At 39.6% G+C, this 19,911-nt stretch overlaps 1 protein-coding gene across 6 annotated transcripts in view; it reads left to right on the forward strand.

Annotated features, from left to right (window-relative positions):
* BICD1 (BICD cargo adaptor 1) overlaps nucleotides 1-19,911 on the forward strand; it is a 232,934-nt gene that overhangs the window by 85,849 nt on the left and 127,174 nt on the right. For all 6 annotated transcript variants that reach the window (XM_066258080.1, XM_066258074.1, XM_066258079.1 and 3 more), the window contains exon 2: nucleotides 9,277-9,489. In XM_066258080.1, coding sequence (XP_066114177.1) covers nucleotides 9,277-9,489 — 213 coding nt within the window. The remainder of the gene's footprint in view (nucleotides 1-9,276; nucleotides 9,490-19,911) is intronic.

The raw sequence follows: 19,911 nt of genomic DNA on the forward strand, positions 1-19,911 counted from the left end.
AGTTGGGGAAGTTAAGTTGAAAATTCTCACTAGAAGAAGGTAAAACTGAATTCTTTGCTAAAATAAACCTTAGAGCCTGTGTCTTGAGAAAAAAAATTTTTTTTTTACATTTTTAATAATCAGAAACAAAAAGATACATTAGAGCTCCCTTTCTGATGTGAGGTTTGGTGTTTCAGAAATGTGTAAGGAGCTGCTCTCCATAAAGAAAGGGACAGTCTCCTGAGTCCTACACACGACCAAGGAAACCTTCACAGCAGGGGGGGCAACAGCTGCCAGGTGTCAGACTTGAGGCTTTCAGGGCAGGAGAGAGATTGTGAGGGTGCATATTTAATAAGCATTCACTGTGTCCAAGGCACTTTGCTATACAGATTATACCTCCTATCTGACACCCTTACCTTTTAGATTAGTCTCCTCTTACCTTTGAGGTGGATGTTATTATTTTCATTTTACATATGAGGCAATTGAGACATAGAAATTCAAAAGTCTTGCCCAGTATTTTAGAGAAAGCAGATTTAAACCCAAATGCATGTGATTCCAAAGCACATCTTCCTACTAATAATAGCCAATAATCAGTGAGCCCTTAGTATATTTGTGTCAAGAACTCTTTCAAGTGATACATGGATTTTTTTCTCTTAGGCCTCACACCAACACTATGAAATAGACCATTTTACAGATGAGAAATCAGGGCACAGAATGTTAAGTAACTTGACGAATTGTCATATAGTTAGTAAGTGGCCATGTTGGTCCAGTCCAGGAGCACATGCCTTTAACCTCTTTTGCTTCCTGTAAAGTACTTGTACCCTTTCAAGAATCAGGCTGAATTTTGATTGTCAGGGAAACCTTTGATTTTTAATAACGTTTGAGCTATAGGAATTGTGGAAATGGATTTCTCCCAGCTGGGTTCTTTTGGGTTGTCACCTCCAATGGGTCCTTCTTTTCTAGTTGGATCATATTTTCTGAGACCTTTTGCTGCTGGAATATTGTGGTTTAGTAAATATTTCTTAGCCAGCTCTAACAAGTTTAACTAGTTGATTCATATTTTTTTGTGTGCTTTTCTTTACTAGGTCCTTTGGGCTCATTGTATTCTGGGGAATGAGAATTAATTCCCCCCTTTTTTAAGGGGAGAGGAGGGGAGATAGTGAGGCAGACTCTCGCATACACCCTGGTCAGGATTCACCCAGCAACCCCATCAAGGGCCAGTACTCAAGTATGGAGCTATTTTTCACGCCTGAGGCTGATGTGCTCCAACGGCTGCAGCGCCCAGGGCCACTCTAACCAATTGATCCACTGGCTGCGGGAGGGAAGAGGGAGAGAAGGGCAAGAGGGAGATGGGGGGAAGCAGGTGGTGGTCGCCTCTCCTGTGTGCCCTGAGAATCAGACCTGGGACGTCCATACGTCAGGTCCACTGAGCATTAATAATCCTTAATAGAATATAATAATCCTTAACAGAACTTTCATTTCTCTTAAACTCTCAAATTTTATACTTTTACATGGACTTCTCTCTCTTTAGACTTAATTTAAAACAAATGGTAATTAAACATTATTTAAGTCATTTAACAGGATTTTAAAAAAAGTATTTGAAGTAGATTAAAATAAAAGAAAATAATACAATGAGGTAGGAATTATAAAATCTTAAAACCATAGAGAAAACAGGAGATGGTTATACCAGAAACTTAAAGTATTTTAGTTATTTGCTACAGAGCATTTATTGCTGAATTTCCTGGTAACTGAGGCAACAGAGAAACACAGTTGTTCATAATGTTTATTATATGTTTAAAGAAGGAAAAAGTCATCCATTGTGGAGGATGGGTTTCAGTGACAGGCCAGTTGGCAACACTTTTCTTTCTACAAGTTAAATCATGCCTACACGTTCCCTGAGGCACTCAGATCTTAACATTCTGTCGCAGAAGCTTAAAAGAATTTCCGCTGACAGTCTTCACATAGACGCCTCAGCTGTGCTGTGGTTCTTGCTAGCAATACTTAAATGTAGGCATGCTCCTCTGGGGAAGGGTCAGATTCTGGTCTCTCTCTCCTTTGTTCAGGTATCTGGTCAGAGATCTTTTCTCTGTCCTCCGTAAATGAAACCCCTCTCTCCACATCTGTCTCCCTCTCTATCCCTGTACTATCCAACGCAGTCGCTGCTAGCTATAGGGGACAATTAAAGTTAATTCCATAAAATAAAAAATTCAGTCCTTTGGTCACACTAGTCATATTTCATCTCAGTAGGCACTGGTGGCTAGTGGTTATCATATTGGCAAAACACAGAGACATCACAGAAAGTTCTGTTAACGCACTGCTGTTTTATGCTCTTATCCGGGCTTTCGTTTTCTTTTCAGAGCTTTTCCAACATTATGGCATGCACTTACTGAAGATTACTCCCAAAGCAGAGATTGTTTTCTAGAACATTGCTGAATGTTCAGTGCCTGAAGCAGTGCCTGTTACAGTTCTCTATAAGTACTTGTTGAATGAACGAATGAATGTGTGAATTTTAGTATTTCTAATAAAAAATATTTTGTCTAATATCTTTGAGTACACTGTTCTGCCACAATTTTTAAGATGAAAGAATGAAAATTCTGTAACTGAGGACACAGACTTTAAAGATACTGCTATTATTAAATATACTAGCCAAACTGTTATTTCTTTTATCTTTGACATTTTTGAAGGGTAATAAATAAGTGTGAAGATTTTGCCTAGTTGGTAATATATTGTCCTAAACATAAAGGTAAAACATAGCAATTTTCTTTGGATTAAGAAGTCATGTGACTGGGATGAGAAAACCAAAGTACTTATTTTATAGCTAATTGGACTTAACTCTGCTCCATAATTTAAAGCAGCTGTGATACATTGCCATGGAATATATGAAAGGCAATATTGTGCAGTGGTAACTACACACACAATGAGAAATCATAATATATTCTAAAATTTCATAGAAATGTTGGTTTACCTCAATTAATTATAAATAAAAATTAGCCGTGAAATGACTCCGGTGTCTAAAGGAATCTGCTTTTTGGACAAAATATAACTAGAAGCATGACTATTCTAGATTTGCCTATAAATAGCCAGCGAAGTGAGTTTTGTTGAGGATGCAGCTTCAGTAGCTTTGGAAATGATTGTTTCTCTTCTCTTGGGCCAGCGTTGTCAGGATATACTTGGAATGGTGATGGAGGAGGGAGGTGCCTGACAGACCCGAGCAGGTCTGGCAGATCAGCTTTCACGATTAGCCAAATGCTAGATGTCAGTTGGTTGTCATGCCCAATTCCAGTTACTGACAATTAGGAATTAGGTAAAGTAGAAGCATTTTCTCCTTCACCCTCCCCCACTAAATGCATTGTCTGCCTTTTAGTTCTCATTTAATTTGGAAATGCAGATCATTGGGTGTCTATCCATAGCTTGTGCAGGATTGGTGTTACTTTTTGTTTTAATTTAAAATGTCCTTGGATAACCTTGCATCCTTTCATTGGTTTTAAAATCATGTCCAGTGAAGGACCAAGTTCTTCATAAAAATATTAACTAATTTTGGAAATCCACATGTTCAATTAAGATTACTAAACTGCAATAAGTATGAATTAAGGATTCATCAGAAGTTTTATATTGGCAGTATCCATTGTTGCTACCTTTTTGAAAATCCATTCTATGCATATATCTGAAATTTTAAATTTTCCTTTGGTGCTAGATCCAGAGTACAACTTTAAAAACATGACATCAAGGTGGATGGACAGATACATTTATTTACTGTTAACACCTTAGGTGTTGTTTTAGTTGCCAGGAGATCATTGCCTATGTGCTGAGAATAATATGGGGGCCATAGACTACCTCAGATCTATTGATTTTACTCAGGCAGAGTAAAGAAAACGGCCATAGAAGTGGGAAAATGGATGTGAAAAGGAAGCTAACTGAGGCGCTTGACACACAGTTCATGCTAATTTTAGATTGTACTAAAACTTGACTATAGAATAAGGGTTCCTTTGCCATAGTGAGAGTCTGCTGGATACCTTACCAGGTCACCCCTCCAAAAGCTTTTTACTGGGTAGTATGTCCAGAATTGACCTCACAGAATTTGACCATTAGTGATAGAAAAGTAAAGTAAATTTCACCTCCCAAAATAATTTTTCAGCCCAGGCTGGGTAGCTCAGTTGGCTGGAGCATCATCCTATTACACCAAGGTTGTCGGTTTGATCCCTGGTCAGGACACACACAAGAATCAACAAATGAATACATAAGTAAGTAGTACAACAATATTTCTTTCTCTCTCAAATCAATCAATTAAAAAATGTTAAATAAAAATATCTGTTCATAAAGGTATCTGTTTAAAAATAATATTAGTTTGCCTGACCAGGAGGTAGCACTGTGGATAGAGCTTCAGCCTGGGTCGCAGAGGACCCAGGTTCAGAACCCTGAGGTCACTGGCTTGAGCACGGAGTCACCAGCTTGAGTGCTGCAGGTTTGCTGGCTTGAGCCCAAGGTTGCTGGCTTGAGCAAGGGGTCACTCACTTTGCTGTAAACCCCTGGTCAAGGCACATATGAGAAAGCAATGAATGAACACTAAAGAGCTGCTACAAAGAACTGATGCTTCTCATCTCTCCCCTTCCTGTCTGTCCCTAGCTGTCCCTCTCTCTGTCTCTCTTGCTAATAAATATATTAATAAAAGTATTTTATTTGTTCATGACTCAGTATGCTTTTTATGAAAAGGTTCAAATAAGAGCCGGAGATTGTAAAGCCAAACACCAGGAGTATTTTGCTCTGTACATATGAATATTGATACCAGAATATTTCTCAATGATTAGTAACCATCTTTTGTCTTTGATCCATATTGAGGTTCTAAGAAGGTTTGAGACATGGGTTTCCAGGTTAGTATTTTTTTTAAAAAAATTTTGTTTTCATGAGTTTAAAGAGTACCAGATTGTCTTTAAAATTACCTAATCAAACTGTCTCTTCCTAACTTTTATGATGTCCCTTATAATGCCTTCAACTTTGTAACAAATGTGAAAATGAATTTCACAGGTTAATTCCAGCCTTATTTCTTTGTGCACTATTCGTTTTATGACATTTTACATTTCAAAATGTACTAATAGCACAAGTTAAATCATAAAGCCATAGTACTTTAACTGAACATAGTATCCCTTTGGTGTTCAAGCATGTACATTCTTTATAACCCTAAATTTCAAAATGTAGTAACAGCACAGTTACATCATAAAACAATAGTATTTCTAACTGAATATAGTAGCCCTTTGGTTTTAAGCCATATACATTCTTTATCATCCTCCTCCTCCTCCTCTTCTTTTCTTGTTGTTGTTATTATTGTTGTTTGTTATTTTTCTGAAGCTAGAAGTGAGGAGGCAGTCAGACAGACTCCCACATGCACCTGACTGGGATCCACCAGGGGGCGATGCTCTGCCCATTTGGGGCATTGCTGTGTTGCCACTGGAGCCATTCTGTCTAGTGCCTGAGGCAGAGACCATGGAGCCATCCTCAGTGCCGGGGCCAACTTTGCTCCAGTGGAGCCTTGGCTTTGGGAGGGGAAGAGAGAGATGGAGAGGAAGGAGAGGGGGAGGGGTGGAGAAGCAGATGGGCGTTTCTCCTGTGTGCCCTGGCTGGGAATCGAATCCGGGACTTCCACACGTTGGGCCGACACTCTACCGCTTTTTTTCTTATTATTTATTTTAAGACAAAAAAACAATAATATGGTTTTTTGTTGATATAGACACTTTACATTTTTAAATTTGATTTGTTGTGGTGACATTGGTTAATAAAACCATATAGATTTCTATCGTACAGTTCTATAACACATCATCTGCATACTGCATTGTGTGCTCACCACCCAAGATCAAGTCTCTTTCCGAAAACATACATTCCTTACAACCCAGTCAGTATTTTATCAGCTCTATCAACTCCTGTAGGGCAGAGACTATACTTACTTATTTTGAAATAATTCTAGATACAGAAAAACAATTGGAAAAATACTACACTAAATTTCATGTACCCTTTTACAACTTCCCCAAATATTAATATCTTACATAATCATAGTACAATTGTAGAAACCAGAATTGATATTGATATAATAATATTAACCAGTATAATGAATCCAATTTTGCCAATTGTCTTACTGTTTTTTGTAGGCCCAGGATCCCACAGTGCATTTAATTGTCGTGTTTTCTTAGTTGTTTCACATCTTTCTGGTCTGGAGGAGTCTTTCTCTAGTGTTCCTTACTTTAATACTTTTCAGGAGTCCTGGCCAATAATCCTGTAGAATGTCTTCAGGTTGGTTTTATTTTTGTGCTAAAAATTGGCTTATGCATTTTTGGCAAGAATATCACAGAAGTGATGCTATGTTCCTCTTGGTGTTAATATATCAAAGTGTACATAATATCACTATGTCTCGTTGCTACTGATCTAACTTTTCGTCACTTAGTTAAGGTCTATCAGCTCTCTCCACTGCAAAAATACTATATTTTTCCCATTGAAATCATACATTTCTTGAGAGGAGATTTGTGTTTGTTTGTTTGTTTGAGAGGGGATGTTTTAAGACTATGCAGATATCCTGTTTCCCATTATACCCTTTGCCTATTAATTTTATATTCTACCGATAATTCTTACCTGCAACATTTATTACTCGGTGTTTGCTAGATGCTGACATATTTTATTTTCATCATTCCTTCTGCGTTTATTAATTGAAGTTCTACAAGAGCTATTTTTCTTCATTTATTCAATTATAACATCAATGTGGCCTTATGGATATTTATTTTATTCTATATATTATAACTCATTACTATAATTATTTATTTTCTTGCCCAGATTATCCCAGCTCTGGATACTGGGATAATTCAGGTGGGCTCTTGTGTCCCTTGACTATCCCCTTTTGTTACTTATCCTCTGGCACCTCAATATGTATTGAGTTCATTTTGATCTAGCCCCTAAATTGATCGTTTCTCCAAAGACTCCTAGTTTTTTAAATTGGAGATTGATATTTAGAAACAAAATTTCGGTGCAAGGTATGGTCATTGCTAGTGGTATGTCATTGCTTCTATGGCAATAGGTTTATGTATATCCATGCATATAAACCTTTTCTTTCTCTGTATCTAGCCTACTGAATATTTACCGGTACCTAGTAAAGACTGTAAGTTCATCTTGGTACTTCTGATTAACCCAAAACCACTCGTTTCCTTCTAGACTTCTACCCTTCCTTGTTTGTAACCCCTTTCTCCAACAGTGAGAAACTTGGCTTTCATTATCTGTGTTCTTACTTGCTCCACCCTAGTATACATCAAGAGAAGTTTCAGAGTTGTGACCTCCTATCCCGGTGAGGTATTTACTAACTGGATAGTAGTGTTTGGGTAGAGTTCCTTTTGTCTTTAGCTTTCCAATATATAGCAAAAATATTGATTTCCAAAATTATTTCAGTTAGCTCTTTTCTTCTCCACCTCTTTCAGTGTAATTATTTTTCTTATCTGCAATACAGCTAGGTTCATTTGTTGTTTGTGTTCCATTTGGGTTCTAGCAGCATATAGGGGTGGATTGTAATAATGTACTTGGGAAGTATATGAAACATTACTGTGGTTCTCACAGAACTCTGAAAAGGAACACTTAGAAAAGGGCCACCCCTTCCTCTTTATCCCTTTTCATTCCCCCTTTCTTTCTACCCATTCCCACTCACCCCTTGAAGTTGACCACTTTTGTTCATTTCTTCTTCTTTCTCTTTTTTTTTAAGAGAGAAGAAGAGAGAGAAAGAGAGAGAGAGACAGGAATGGAGAGAGATAAGGAAGCATCAGCTTAGAGTTGCAACACCTTAGTTGTTCATTGATTGCTCTTTTATACGTGCCTTGGCCAGAGGCTACAGCAGAGCGAGTAAACCCTTGCTCAAGCCAGCAACCTTGGGCTCAAGCCAGCAACTTTGGGCTCAAGCCAGTGGCCATAGAATTATATTGATGATCCCGTCCGTGCTCAAGCTGGTGAGCCTACACTGAAGCTGGCAAACTCAGGATTTCAAAACGGGGACCTTGATCCACTGTACTACCACCAGTCAGGACTCATTTTATTAGTTTCTGGCTCATTATTCTGTATTTCTTTCACCCCTACAAATAAGTAGATACATATGTGCTTTCTTATACAGTGACTACATTTTGATGTCTTTGTGTTATATAGGGCAATTTGAATTTTGTTTGATGATTTGTCTCTTAAGGTTACTGTTCATAATTGCTGTAGCCTTACTGCTAATGTATTAGAAAGCTAATGGCGAACTATAGACATGATCCCTAAAAATATCATCTTTTAGAAAGCTAACAAAACTATTGTTTTCTTTCTTGAAAAATGTTTTGGGGATTATTTTCTAGAATGAAAATGAGAACGTGAATTTTGATGTGCTCATTGGAACTGAACTGTCTGTTCCTTAATGGGATTTGTAAAAAAGAAAAAAAAGATAACAAAGCAGACAGCAATGTTTTTCAGGTTCTCTTTAACCCATTGTGTATATATATGTTTTTAACAACATACTTTAAAAAATTATTCAGCCTTAGCTCAGTTGGTTAGAGTGTCATCCTGCCAAGGTTGCAGGTTCGATGTCTGGATAGAGCACATACAAGAGTCAACCAATGAATACATAAATGAGTGTAACTACAAACTGATGTTTCTTTCTCTCTCTCTTTCTCCCCTTTCCTCTTCCTACCACTCTCTTTCCCTCTGCTCCTTCCTCTCTGTCTTTAAAAATCAATCAAAAAAACTTTTAATAAAAAAATTTATTTCTCCTTATTAATCAAAAATTTTTTTTGAATTTTTCTGAAATGAGAAGCGGGGAGGCAGAGAGACAGAATCCTGCATACACCTGACTGGAATCCACCCAGCATGCCCATTTGGGGCTGTTGCTCCATTGCAGCTGGAGCCATTTTAGCCCCTGAGTCGGAAGCCATGGTGCCATCCTCAGTGCCTGTGCTAGCTTGCTCCAGTGGAGCCTTGGCTACAGAAGGGAAAGAAAGAGAGAGTGAGAGGGGTGGAGAAGCAGATGATCGCATCTCCTGTGTGCACTGACCGGGAATCAAACCCAGGACATCCAGATGCCTTGCTGATGCTTTATCACTGAGCCAGCCAGCCAGGGCTGCATTTGAATTATTTTAAATATCAATGAGAACTGCTAGACTATTAATAAAATATGTAGTTTTTGCTTCTGGGGATCTCGCAAAATTGCTCTTCTTACAAGCAAAGCAAAGCGACTCACTTTCCCAGTGTGATTAATAGTGCTGTTTCAGTGCGTTTCATCGTGTACTCTTCTCTTCACATGCTCTGCAGGCCTTTGGGCAGTCCTTCTCCATCCACCGCAAAGTGGCTGAGGATGGAGAGACTCGGGAGGAAACGCTTCTGCAGGAGTCGGCGTCCAAGGAAGCTTACTACCTGGGGAAGATCTTGGAGATGCAGAACGAGCTGAAGCAGAGCCGGGCTGTGGTCACGAACGTGCAGGCAGAGAATGAGAGGCTCACCGCCGTCGTGCAGGACCTGAAGGAGGTAAACACCCCCTGAGAGAGAGGTGTGGGAGAGAGGACGAAAGTTCCACCAGGGAGAGAGGAATAAACCTTTTGTCTTTACCCAGAGGAGCTGCATTAAGCAAGAAGCACATAATACTGATGCTAGCACAATGCCTGCCTTTTCAGTGATATGGCAGCTTATTCTGAGATGGGCTTTTCCTCGCTCTCTCTCTCATCATTATTAATAATTAAAATCTTTATTTATTGAGGATTTGGGCTTGCTGTTTCTGTGAAGTGTTTAAACAATATGGTGACTTTAGCGCTTCTTCCTCCTTCCCTGGTTTCCCTACGTCATGGAGAGCAGTGGTTGGCAGCACTGCTCCGTGTCGGCCTGATTCAGAAGGACGGTGGGAGCTCAGGACTCTTCACTCTGGGGAGTGAGACGTGGGGGTGTGTTCCGAGGGGTCTCAGAGTCTGGTGAAGGAGAACCATAAACCTGTCCTGGGTGTAGATAAGGCAGCAAATTACAGCTGGTCTGAATCAGGTCTGTGAGCCTTCCTTCCTCCATCCCGTCCTCCCCGGGACTCAGTTTCTGTCAGTGTCCCCACAGCTGCAGCGGGTGCCAGGCAGAGTCGGTCTGTGGTGATGTTGGGGACACGGAGAGCTGAAAGCACTTCGTCCACCAGGTCCTTTTAGGGGCATCTTTGGAAACTTCATATTAAATCATCCACTCCGTTTTTCATATTGAAAGCTGTGGAAGAGGCGCTGATGTCCTCTAATTCCTACATGAGTGCTGTGGAGATTGACCAACAGGGACCAGGTCCACTACTAAGTGGGGTTATTAATTGAGCAGTTTAATAAGAGAAAAAAGTAAGGTGAAAAAAATTGTTTGGTATTGTGAAATATAACAGACGTAATCCACTGATAACTTTCTTAAAATTCCAGATAGCGTTTTATTATTCTGACATGTAAGCTGTCCAAAATTTATTGTATTTAATAAATAATTTACATTTACATATGTTCATAGTACAGTGAACTAAAGGAATATCTACAGTAAAGTTTCTGCTTTACTTAGGTCATTGTCTTTGGACATGCTCATATATAGCATTGTGACTTGTGGAGACAGAGACAGGAGCCAACCAAGAAGTTAGCATTCTTCTTCTTCTTTTTCTTTTTTTTAATAGTGAGAGGAAGGGAGTCAGAGACAGACTCTGCATGCGCCCTGATCGGGATCTACCCAGCAAGCCCACTAGGGGGGCGATGCTCTGCCCATCTGGGGCCTTTGCTCCCTTGCAACTGGAGCCATTTTAGCACCTGAGGCGGAGGCCATGGAGCCATCCTCAGCGCCCAGACCAACTTGATCTAATTGAGCCTTGGCTGCAGGAAGGGATGAGAGAGAGAGAGAAGTGAGAAGCAAGAGGGGGTCAGGTGGAGAAGCAGGTGGGCACTTCTCCTGTGTGCCCTGATTGGGAATCAAACCTGGGACTTCCACACACAGGGCTGTAGCTCTACCACAGAGCCAACTGGCCAGGGCAGTTAGCATTCTTGGTATTAAGTAATAAGAAGAACATAAGACAGTTTTCAGGATGCCCTACTCCTCTTCTCTTCACTGCAAATGATTGTTAAAAGCCAAGCTGCTCTCCAATTCTTTGTCTGATGCATCTGTATGTGTTGGGTTTGGGCCATGACTTGCTTATCCTTTGTAGTAGCAAATTCTCTTTCTCCTAAGAAATTGTTATTCACTCTTAATGCCAGGCATCCCTGTAAGACAGGCATTCACTGCAGAAGTGGACCCACGGTCATCTAGTGACATAGAGCACCATCCTTGATTAAACGAGGTGTCGAACATCCACAGGGGGCAAGCTCGGCAGCCATGAGCAGCAGGTTCCCGTGTCAGGTTAGCAGAGAAGGCGTGACCTGGGCAACATAAGGGCCAAGTGCACATACAGGTGATTTGTGGAGAACTGTGATCAATAAGTCAAGCGGTTTTGATGTCATGTGATTGGATCCTCAAAGATGCACATCCTCATGGTCACGGCAGCTGCAGCTAAAGAAGGTTGAGGAAGGGGCAAAGAATCCAGAGGTGTTTTTCTGTTGAGGCAAAGCAGTGGTGATTGATGGGGCACCCTCACTTTGGTACGCCATGCTTGAGTGCAGTTTCCAATGAGTAGATATGTAATAAGCAGCAGGAGTTGGTAATCAAGAATGAGGATGTAAGTTGGGAATGAAGTGAGGTAACAAAGGAAAAAGTACTTGAGGACCCTTCACTAAGATCAGTTTTGAAATTTAGTAAGCACCAGAATCACTCAGTAAGACATGAGCCCTGGGTCTCACCCCCAGAGGTTCTGAGTCAGTAGGTCTAGGTGGGACTCAAGCATTTTTATTCTTAAGTTTACAGCACAGGAGGCTGTGGCTGCTGCTGTGGAGGCCACGCCGTGAATTTAGACTTTTTGGCTGTCCTAAAGCTGGGAAGGCTGTATCCCAGGATTACAGTTTTGGCAATTGCTATAAGCACCGTAATCTCCTGAATTATAGCCCTTTGTTATAATCTCCCTTGGTTATAGTCTTTTGATTTCTATATTTAGTTGATTTGTAGTAAGAGAATAACGACATTCAAATGTATGTTTTTTTAAATTTGAAATAGCTTGAGGATATTTAGCTGATGAAGGTCAGGTTGGTCAGGAAAAAAGGAAAAAAAAAAGCGGACTTCTGTTGCTTGGTCTTCTAAGTGTGCCTAAAATGTATTTGTTGGTACTGTTTCTGATGGGCTGAAAGCTAGGGGTATCACCTCGCCCCAACGGCCTGCTGGTTTTCATCCAGGCCAGATGTTTTAATGGGTCTAATGAAACTCTTAGTATTTAGAAGAGATTATATTTTTAAGAGGAGAAAAGGAATACATTCCATTTTTTGGCATGTTGATACAGACTGGTGATAAATTAAAATCCCAGTTTTTTTCTTTATTGTAGGCTCAATTTTATTTATTTGTTTGTTTATTTATTTATTGATTGATTGTACTATGGACATTGACTAATTCATAGAGATTGGGAAAGAGGTCATGAAACAAACAAACAAAAATCGTGACCTGATGGACCATGAGATGGAGACAAGGATAACAAATGCAAGATGTAGTTTATATCCGCCTGACAGATGCTGTGTGAACTCGGTAGTTAAGTTACTGGAATCATCTCTTACTGCAGTAGGATTGTTGATATTGTCAAAGGTATGTGTGTGTGTATGCAGTGTGTGTATTGTGAAGCTTTGTACATATGTTTGCATGTGTGTGTGGTCAAATTCTTTTCCATATATGGTAAGCATATGCAAAAACTGGGGAAATTTCTGAATTAGGTATTAGAAAATCAATATTTAGGTCTCAGCTCTGCTAAAAGTTCTAGTTTTATTCATGATATGTATTTGTAAAAGATTATTTTAGTATGAAGTAAATACATAGTAAACATAAAATTGTCATTATTTATGTATATCTACTTTCTTAAGTTAAATATTAGATAAACACCTCTTTGAATTTATTATCTAGAAAATTATTTCTGTTGAGATATGAACATGGCTATAAGAATTATGGTATGTTTTTATTTCTGCTTTGGTTGTTAGAAAGCTCCAGAACTATGTTTAACTGTAAAACCTATGTAAGTGTAACTTATTGTTTCAAAATTTGGTAATCAGACTTACACATAGCAAGACAGAAACAAAAAATGAGAAAGACGAATTGAGTAGAGGGAGAGGGCACAGCACCTGCTGATGGTAGCAGGAAGTAATGGCTGACATCCTGGCACCAAAACAATAAACAACACTTATTTAACAGCCAGTAGGTTGAAAGAGGGGAGAAGACTGGGTGATCTTACTATCAGTGTAAACAGCCTTGCATACCTGGCTGGTTCTTGAAGGGGTCACTGCATTATTACATGTGCTTACTGATGACCTACTTCGTGGGGAAAAGATTAAACTAATTAATGCGTCCAATACATAACAAAGCTTTTCTTACAGTTTCTGGCTGAATAATTGGTCATTGGGAGCTGTGTTTATATGTAGCTGAAAGATATTTTTTACCACTCTGCGAAGGCATGGCGTGGGTAGAGCTGAAAAGGCTCTCTCCTGCTGGCCATACTTGTTGGGAATGGACGTCATGCCTCTCTGGAATGGTGTTAAAGCACCAAACAGTAAAGAATTATCACTGTCTTTAATTGGTTTAAATAAATAATAATGGCCCTGGCCGGTTGGCTCAGCGGTGGAGCGTCGGCCTGGCATGCTGGGGACCCGAGTTCGATTCCTGGCCAGGGCACATAGGAGAAGTGCCCATTTGCTTCTCCACCCCCCCCTTCCTCTCTGTCTCTCTCTTCCCCTCCCGCAGCCAAGGCTCCATTGGAGCAAAGATGGCCCGGGCGCTGGGGATGGCTCCTTGGCCTCTGCCCCAGGCGCTAGAGTGGCTCTGGTCACGGCAGAGCGATGCCCCGGAGGGGCAGAGCATCGCCCCCTGGTGGGCAGAGCGTGGCCCCTGATGGGCGTGCCTGGTGGATTCCAGTCGGGCGCATGCGGGAGTCTGTCTGACTGTCTCTCCCCATTTCCAGCTTCAGAAAAATACAAAATAAATAAATAAATAATAATGTCATAGCTAACATTTATGTTAGTTTACTGCATGCACTTTACATTCATTATCTCTTTTAATTCTCCCAAAAAACTTACTGTTTCTATCCCCCCTTTACAGGTGAGGCAGAGAAAGGCAAAGCAACTTGTCCAACAAGTAGTCAAGCTGGTGTCCTGAACCAGTCAGTCTGACTCTAGAGCCCCTGCTCTTGATAGTGTTAGTGTTGTTTATTGACTTTTCGACTCTGGCAGAGTGAGCTTTCTTTTGGTTGAAAGTTCTTCTTTCCAACATTTGCTGAACCTACTGTAAATAAATCTCCCCATTACCATCATCAGGAATTTGAAAGCAAAGTTTAATAATATACAGACAGTTTACCTTTGAATGCTTATGATTTGATTGTGCCTTTGGGAAATAATGTTACATATACAGGTTTGTTTGTAGGATTACTGTAATTAATTATAGGCTCATTGAATTGTATGTTTGGTTTTAAGTCTGTGAATTTATAGGTCATATGAAGAGTCATGTAACCACAGCCACAATCAGAATGTGGAACAGTTTCACCATCCCCCACATCTCCCCGGTGTCGTGCTATTTCTTTGTAGTCATACACCTTCCCCACCCCAATCTCTGATAACCAATTATCTGTTGTCTGTCACTATAATTTTTGTCTTTTTAAGAAAGTTACGTAAATGGAATTATAAAGTATGTAATCCTTTCTCTCAGCAATGCCAATGAGATTTCATCTAACTTGTTGCATAATGTATCAATAGCTTGACCATAGGTGGCTTGCCAGGTAGATCCCGGTCGGGGCACATTCAGAAGTCTGTCTCTGCCTCCCTACTTCTCACTTAAGGAAAATAAAAAAGTCTGCTTCTTTCTATTGCCAAATAATATTTTACTGTATGGATAGACTGCAGTTTTGTTCTCTTTAAACACCTGTTAAAAAACGTTTGGGTTGTTTTCAGATATTGGCATTATAAATAGAACTGCTATATACGTTCATGTACATTAATGTTTTTGTGTGAACAAAGTTTCCATTCTTCTAAATAATTAGAAGGGTGGGCATTCTGGGTTAGTGGTAAATATGTATTTAACATGTCCAGAGTGGCTTGTCATTATTTAGTTCCACTAGCCATGTGTACGAGTTCTCGTTTCCATTTGTTCTTTCCAGCACTGGATATTATCAGTGTTTTTTATTTTAGCCATTCTAATAGATGTGTAATGGTATTTCATTGTGGTTTTAGTTTGCATATTTCTGGTGGCTAATAATATTAAACATATTTTATGTGTTTATTTGCTTTTCATATAGTCTTCTTGGTAAACTTTCTGTTTCAAGCTTTGCCCATTTTTTAATTGTGTTGTTTCTTATCTCAGGTACATTTTGAGAATTCTTTATATATGCTGGATCCAAGGCCTTTGCTTGGATATGTGATTTGTTCTGTACCTTTGAAATATGCCGTTGGTAGCTGATTTCTAGCCTCATGCCATTGTGACCAGAGAAGATGCTGGATATGATTTTAATCTTCTTAAATTTTTTGGGACTTGTTTTATGTTTTAACATATGGTCTATCCTAGAAAATGTACCATGAGCACTTGAAAAGAATGTGTATTCTGCTGCTTTGGGGTGAAAGATTTTGAAGATATCTGCTAAATGCAGTTGATCTAGTGTGTCCTTTAAGTATGCTGTTTCTTTGTTAATTTTATGTCTGGAGGATTTGTCCATTGATGTTAGTAGGGTATTAAAATCCCCTACTATTATTATATATTATAGTCTTGCTGTTGATCTCATCCTTTATGTCCATCAAAATCTTCTTTTTTTTTTTTTTTTTAATTATTCATTTTTTTTTAGAGAGGAGAGAGACAGAGAGGGAGAGAGAGGAGAGAGAGACAGAGAGAAGGGGGGAGGAGCTGGAAGCATCAACTCCCATATGTGCCTTGACCAGGCAAGCCCAGGGTTTCGAACCGGCGACCTCAGCATTTCCAGGTCGACGCTTTATCCACTGCGCCACCACAGGTCAGGCCATCAAAATCTTCTTTATATAGTTAGGTGCTCTACATTAGGTGCATAAATATTTACAGTGGTTACATCCTCCTGTTGGATTGCTCCCTTTTTTATTATTATTCATTTTTTTTAGAGAGGAGAGAGAGAGGGAGAGAGAAACAGAGAGAGAGAAGGGGGAGGAGCTGGAAGCATCAACTCCCATATGTGCCTTGACCAGGCAAGCCCAGGGTTTCGAACCGGCGACCTCAGCATTTCCAGGTCGACGCTTTATCCACTGCGCCACCACAGGTCAGGCCTGGATTGCTCCCTTTATCATGATGTAGTGACCTTCTTTATCCTTTACTATAGCCTTTGTTTTAAAGGCTATTTTGTAAGATATAAGTGTTGGTACCCCAGTTTATTTTTTAATATTTCCATTTGTATGAAATACTTTTTTCCATCCCTTCACTTTCAGTCTATGTGTATCTTTAATTCTGAGGTGGGTCTCTTGTTTTCAGCATATGTACGGGTCCTGTTTTCTTATCCATGCAGCTCCCCTGTGTCTTTTGATTGGAGCATTTAATCCATTTACATATAAGGTTATTATTGATATGTACTTATGTACTTATTTATTGCCATTTTAGTCTTTCAATCTATAATCCTCTTTTTCTCGATTTCTTTTTTTTCCTTTGCTCTTTTTACAGCAGGCCCCTTAATATTTCTTGCAGTACTGGTTTGGTTGAAATGAATTCCTTGAGGTTGTTTTTTGTTTGTTTGTTTTGGTCTGGGAAGTTATTTCTCCTTCAATTTTAAATGATAGGCTTGCTGGATAAAGTATTCTTGGTTATAGTTTCTGGTTTGCATCACTTTGAATATTTTTTGCCAGTCCCTTCTGGCCTCAATTGTTTCTGTTGAGAAGCTTGATGTCATTCTTATGGGGGTTCCTCTGTAGGTAATTAACTGCTTTTCTCTTGGAGCTTTTAGTATTCTTTCTTTGTCTCTTAACTTTGGCATTTTAATTATGATGTGTCTTGTTGTAGGCCTCCTTGGGTTCCTTTTTAATGAGTATCTGTTTTTTGAACTTGTGTGACTTTTTTCTTCATCAATTTAGGGAAATTTTCAGCTATGATTTCTTCAAACAGGTTCTCTATCCTTTTTCATTCTCTTCTCCTTCAGGAACACCTATGATGCAGATATTGTTTCTCTTCATGTTGTCACAGAGGTCTCTTAGTTTCTTTTTTTTTAATTTTTTAATTTTTTATTTTATTTATTCATTTTAGAGAGGAGAGAGAGAGAGACAGAGAGGGAGAGAGGAGAGAGAGACAGGGGGGAGGAGCTGGAAGCATCAACTCCCATATGTGCCTTGACCAGGCAAGCCCAGGGTTTCAAACCGGCGACCTCAGCATTTCCAGGTCGACACTTTATCCACTGTGCCACCACAGGTCAGGCCATCTCTTAGTTTCTTCAGCCTTTTTGAGCTTCTTTTTGTTTTGCTGCTCTACTTTTGTGTTTATGTTTGTCTTGTTTTCTAAATTGCTGATTTGATCCTCTGCTTCATCTTGCCTGCTATTGATTCCTTCTTCTGCTGCCTTCATTTCTGATATTGTATTTGTCATTTCTGACTGGTTCTTTTTTATGATTTCAATGTTCTTTTTGATGCTTCCTGTCTCTTTATTTAGGTGCTCGTTATGTCCATCCAGTGTTGCTCTAAGATCCTTGAGCATTCTAAAAATCATTATTTTAAACTCTGCATCTGCTATTTTGGTTACTTCCATTTAATTTAGTTCTTTTTCTGGGGATTTCTCTTGTTGATTCATTTGGGTCGTATTTCTTTGTCTACCCATTTTGTCTGTATTGGGTAGCGCTGTCTGACTTGGAAATTTTTGTGGTGTCTTTTTGTTTTTTAAATGTACTTTTTAGAACATTTTATGAATTTGACTCCAATGGCAAGAGAAGTGAAGGCAAAGATAAATGAATGGGACTACATCAGAATTAAAAGTTTTTGCTCAGCAAGAGAAACTGATATCAAAATAAACAGACAGCCAACTATATGGGAACTGATATTTTCAAACCACAACTCAGATAAGGGCCTAATATCCAAAATTTACAAAGAACTCATAAAACTCAACAACAAACAAACAAACAATCCCATAAAAAAATGGGAAGAGGACATGAACAGACACTTCTCCCAGGAAGAGATACAAATGGCCAACAGATATATGAAAAGATGCTCAGCTTCATTAGTTATTAGAGAAATGCTTATCAAAACTACAATGAGATACCACCTCACTCCTGTTAGATTAGCTATTATCAACAAGACGGGTAATAGCAAATGTTGGAGAGGCTGTGGAGAAAAAGGAACCCTCATTCACTGTTGGTGGGACTGTAAAGTAGTACAACCATTATGGAGGAAAGTGTGGTGGTTCCTCAAAAAACTGCAAATAGAACTACCTTATGACCCAGCAATCCCTCTACTGGGTATATACCCCAAAACCTCAGAAACATTGATACGTGAAGACACATGTAGCCCCATGTTCACTGCAGCACTGTTCACAGTGGCCAAGACATGGAAACAACCAAAAAGCCCTTCAATAGAAGACTGGATAAAGAAGATGTGGCACATATACACTATGGAATACTACTCAGCCATAAGAAATGATGACATCAGATCATTTACAGCAAAATGGTGGGATCTTGATAACATTATAAGGAGTGAAATAAGTAAATCAGAAAAAAACAAGAACTACATGATTCCATACATTGGTGGAACATAAAAATGAGACTAAGAGACATGGACAAGAGTGTGGTGGTTACCAAGGGTGAGGGGGGAGGGAGGACATGGGAGGGAGGGAGGGAGAGAGTTAGGGGGAGGGGGAGGGGCACAGAGAACTAGATAGAGGGTGACGGAGGACAATCTGACTTTGGGCGAGGGGTTTGCAACATAATTTGATGACAAAATAACCTAGACATGTTTTCTTTGAATATATGTACCCTGATTTATTAATGTCATCCCATTACCATTAATAAAAATTTATTAAAAAAAAACATAGAAAAGATACAGTAAAAATATGATAGAAAAAAAAATAAATGTACTTTTTAATAAGGTATATACATTATTATTTAGAAATTTTTTTAAATTTATTCACTTTAGAGAGGAGAGAGAGAGAGAGAGAGAGAGAGAGAAAGGTGGGAGGAGCAGGAAGCATCAGCTTCTATATGTGCCTTGATCAGACAAGTACAGGGTTCTGAACTGGCGACCTTAGCATTCCAGGTCGATGCTTTATCCACTGCACCATCATGAAAGTTTTTGTGGTGTCTTTATGAGGAAGATAGGCTCAGTGGTACTGACTTCCAGGCCACCTGTTTTCCTTGTTCTAGGAATGCTTCTTGAGGGTACTGTTTTCCCTCCTGTTGTATGAGTATTGAATGTATTTGGTCCTTTTGTGGGTATGCCTATCCCTTCAGCTGGCTGGCTCTAAGGGTCAACCTTTATCATGTGTATTACACACTGTGCAATGTCTGTCCTGTTGGGCATCTTTTTTCTCCACAGTGTCTGGTACCTGCTAGACTCCTCCTTTGGGCATGCTGCTTGTGTACTAGCTGAGTCTAGGGTTGCTGCTGTCTTCCACCCACTACCAGTTGTGTTGGTTCTAGATCTTCTTGGGTTGGTGTCAGCTGTTGTTTGTAACCCACTGTGGGCTACCTGTCTGCAGCTACTGCTCTTTTTGTTGTTTGTGTCTGTGTTTTCTGTGCCTAGGTCATGTGGGAGGGGCCATCCTGTGTATAAGGATCAGCTTCCTCCTGCTTAGAGATGACCGCAGCTTTGTAAAAGCCCCAAGCTCTGCAAGATTTGCCTCTACTTTTCAGCTGCTCCACCTCCTCTT

Source organism: Saccopteryx bilineata, chromosome 2, assembly GCF_036850765.1.
Source record: "Saccopteryx bilineata isolate mSacBil1 chromosome 2, mSacBil1_pri_phased_curated, whole genome shotgun sequence".
NCBI lineage: Eukaryota > Metazoa > Chordata > Mammalia > Chiroptera > Emballonuridae > Saccopteryx > Saccopteryx bilineata.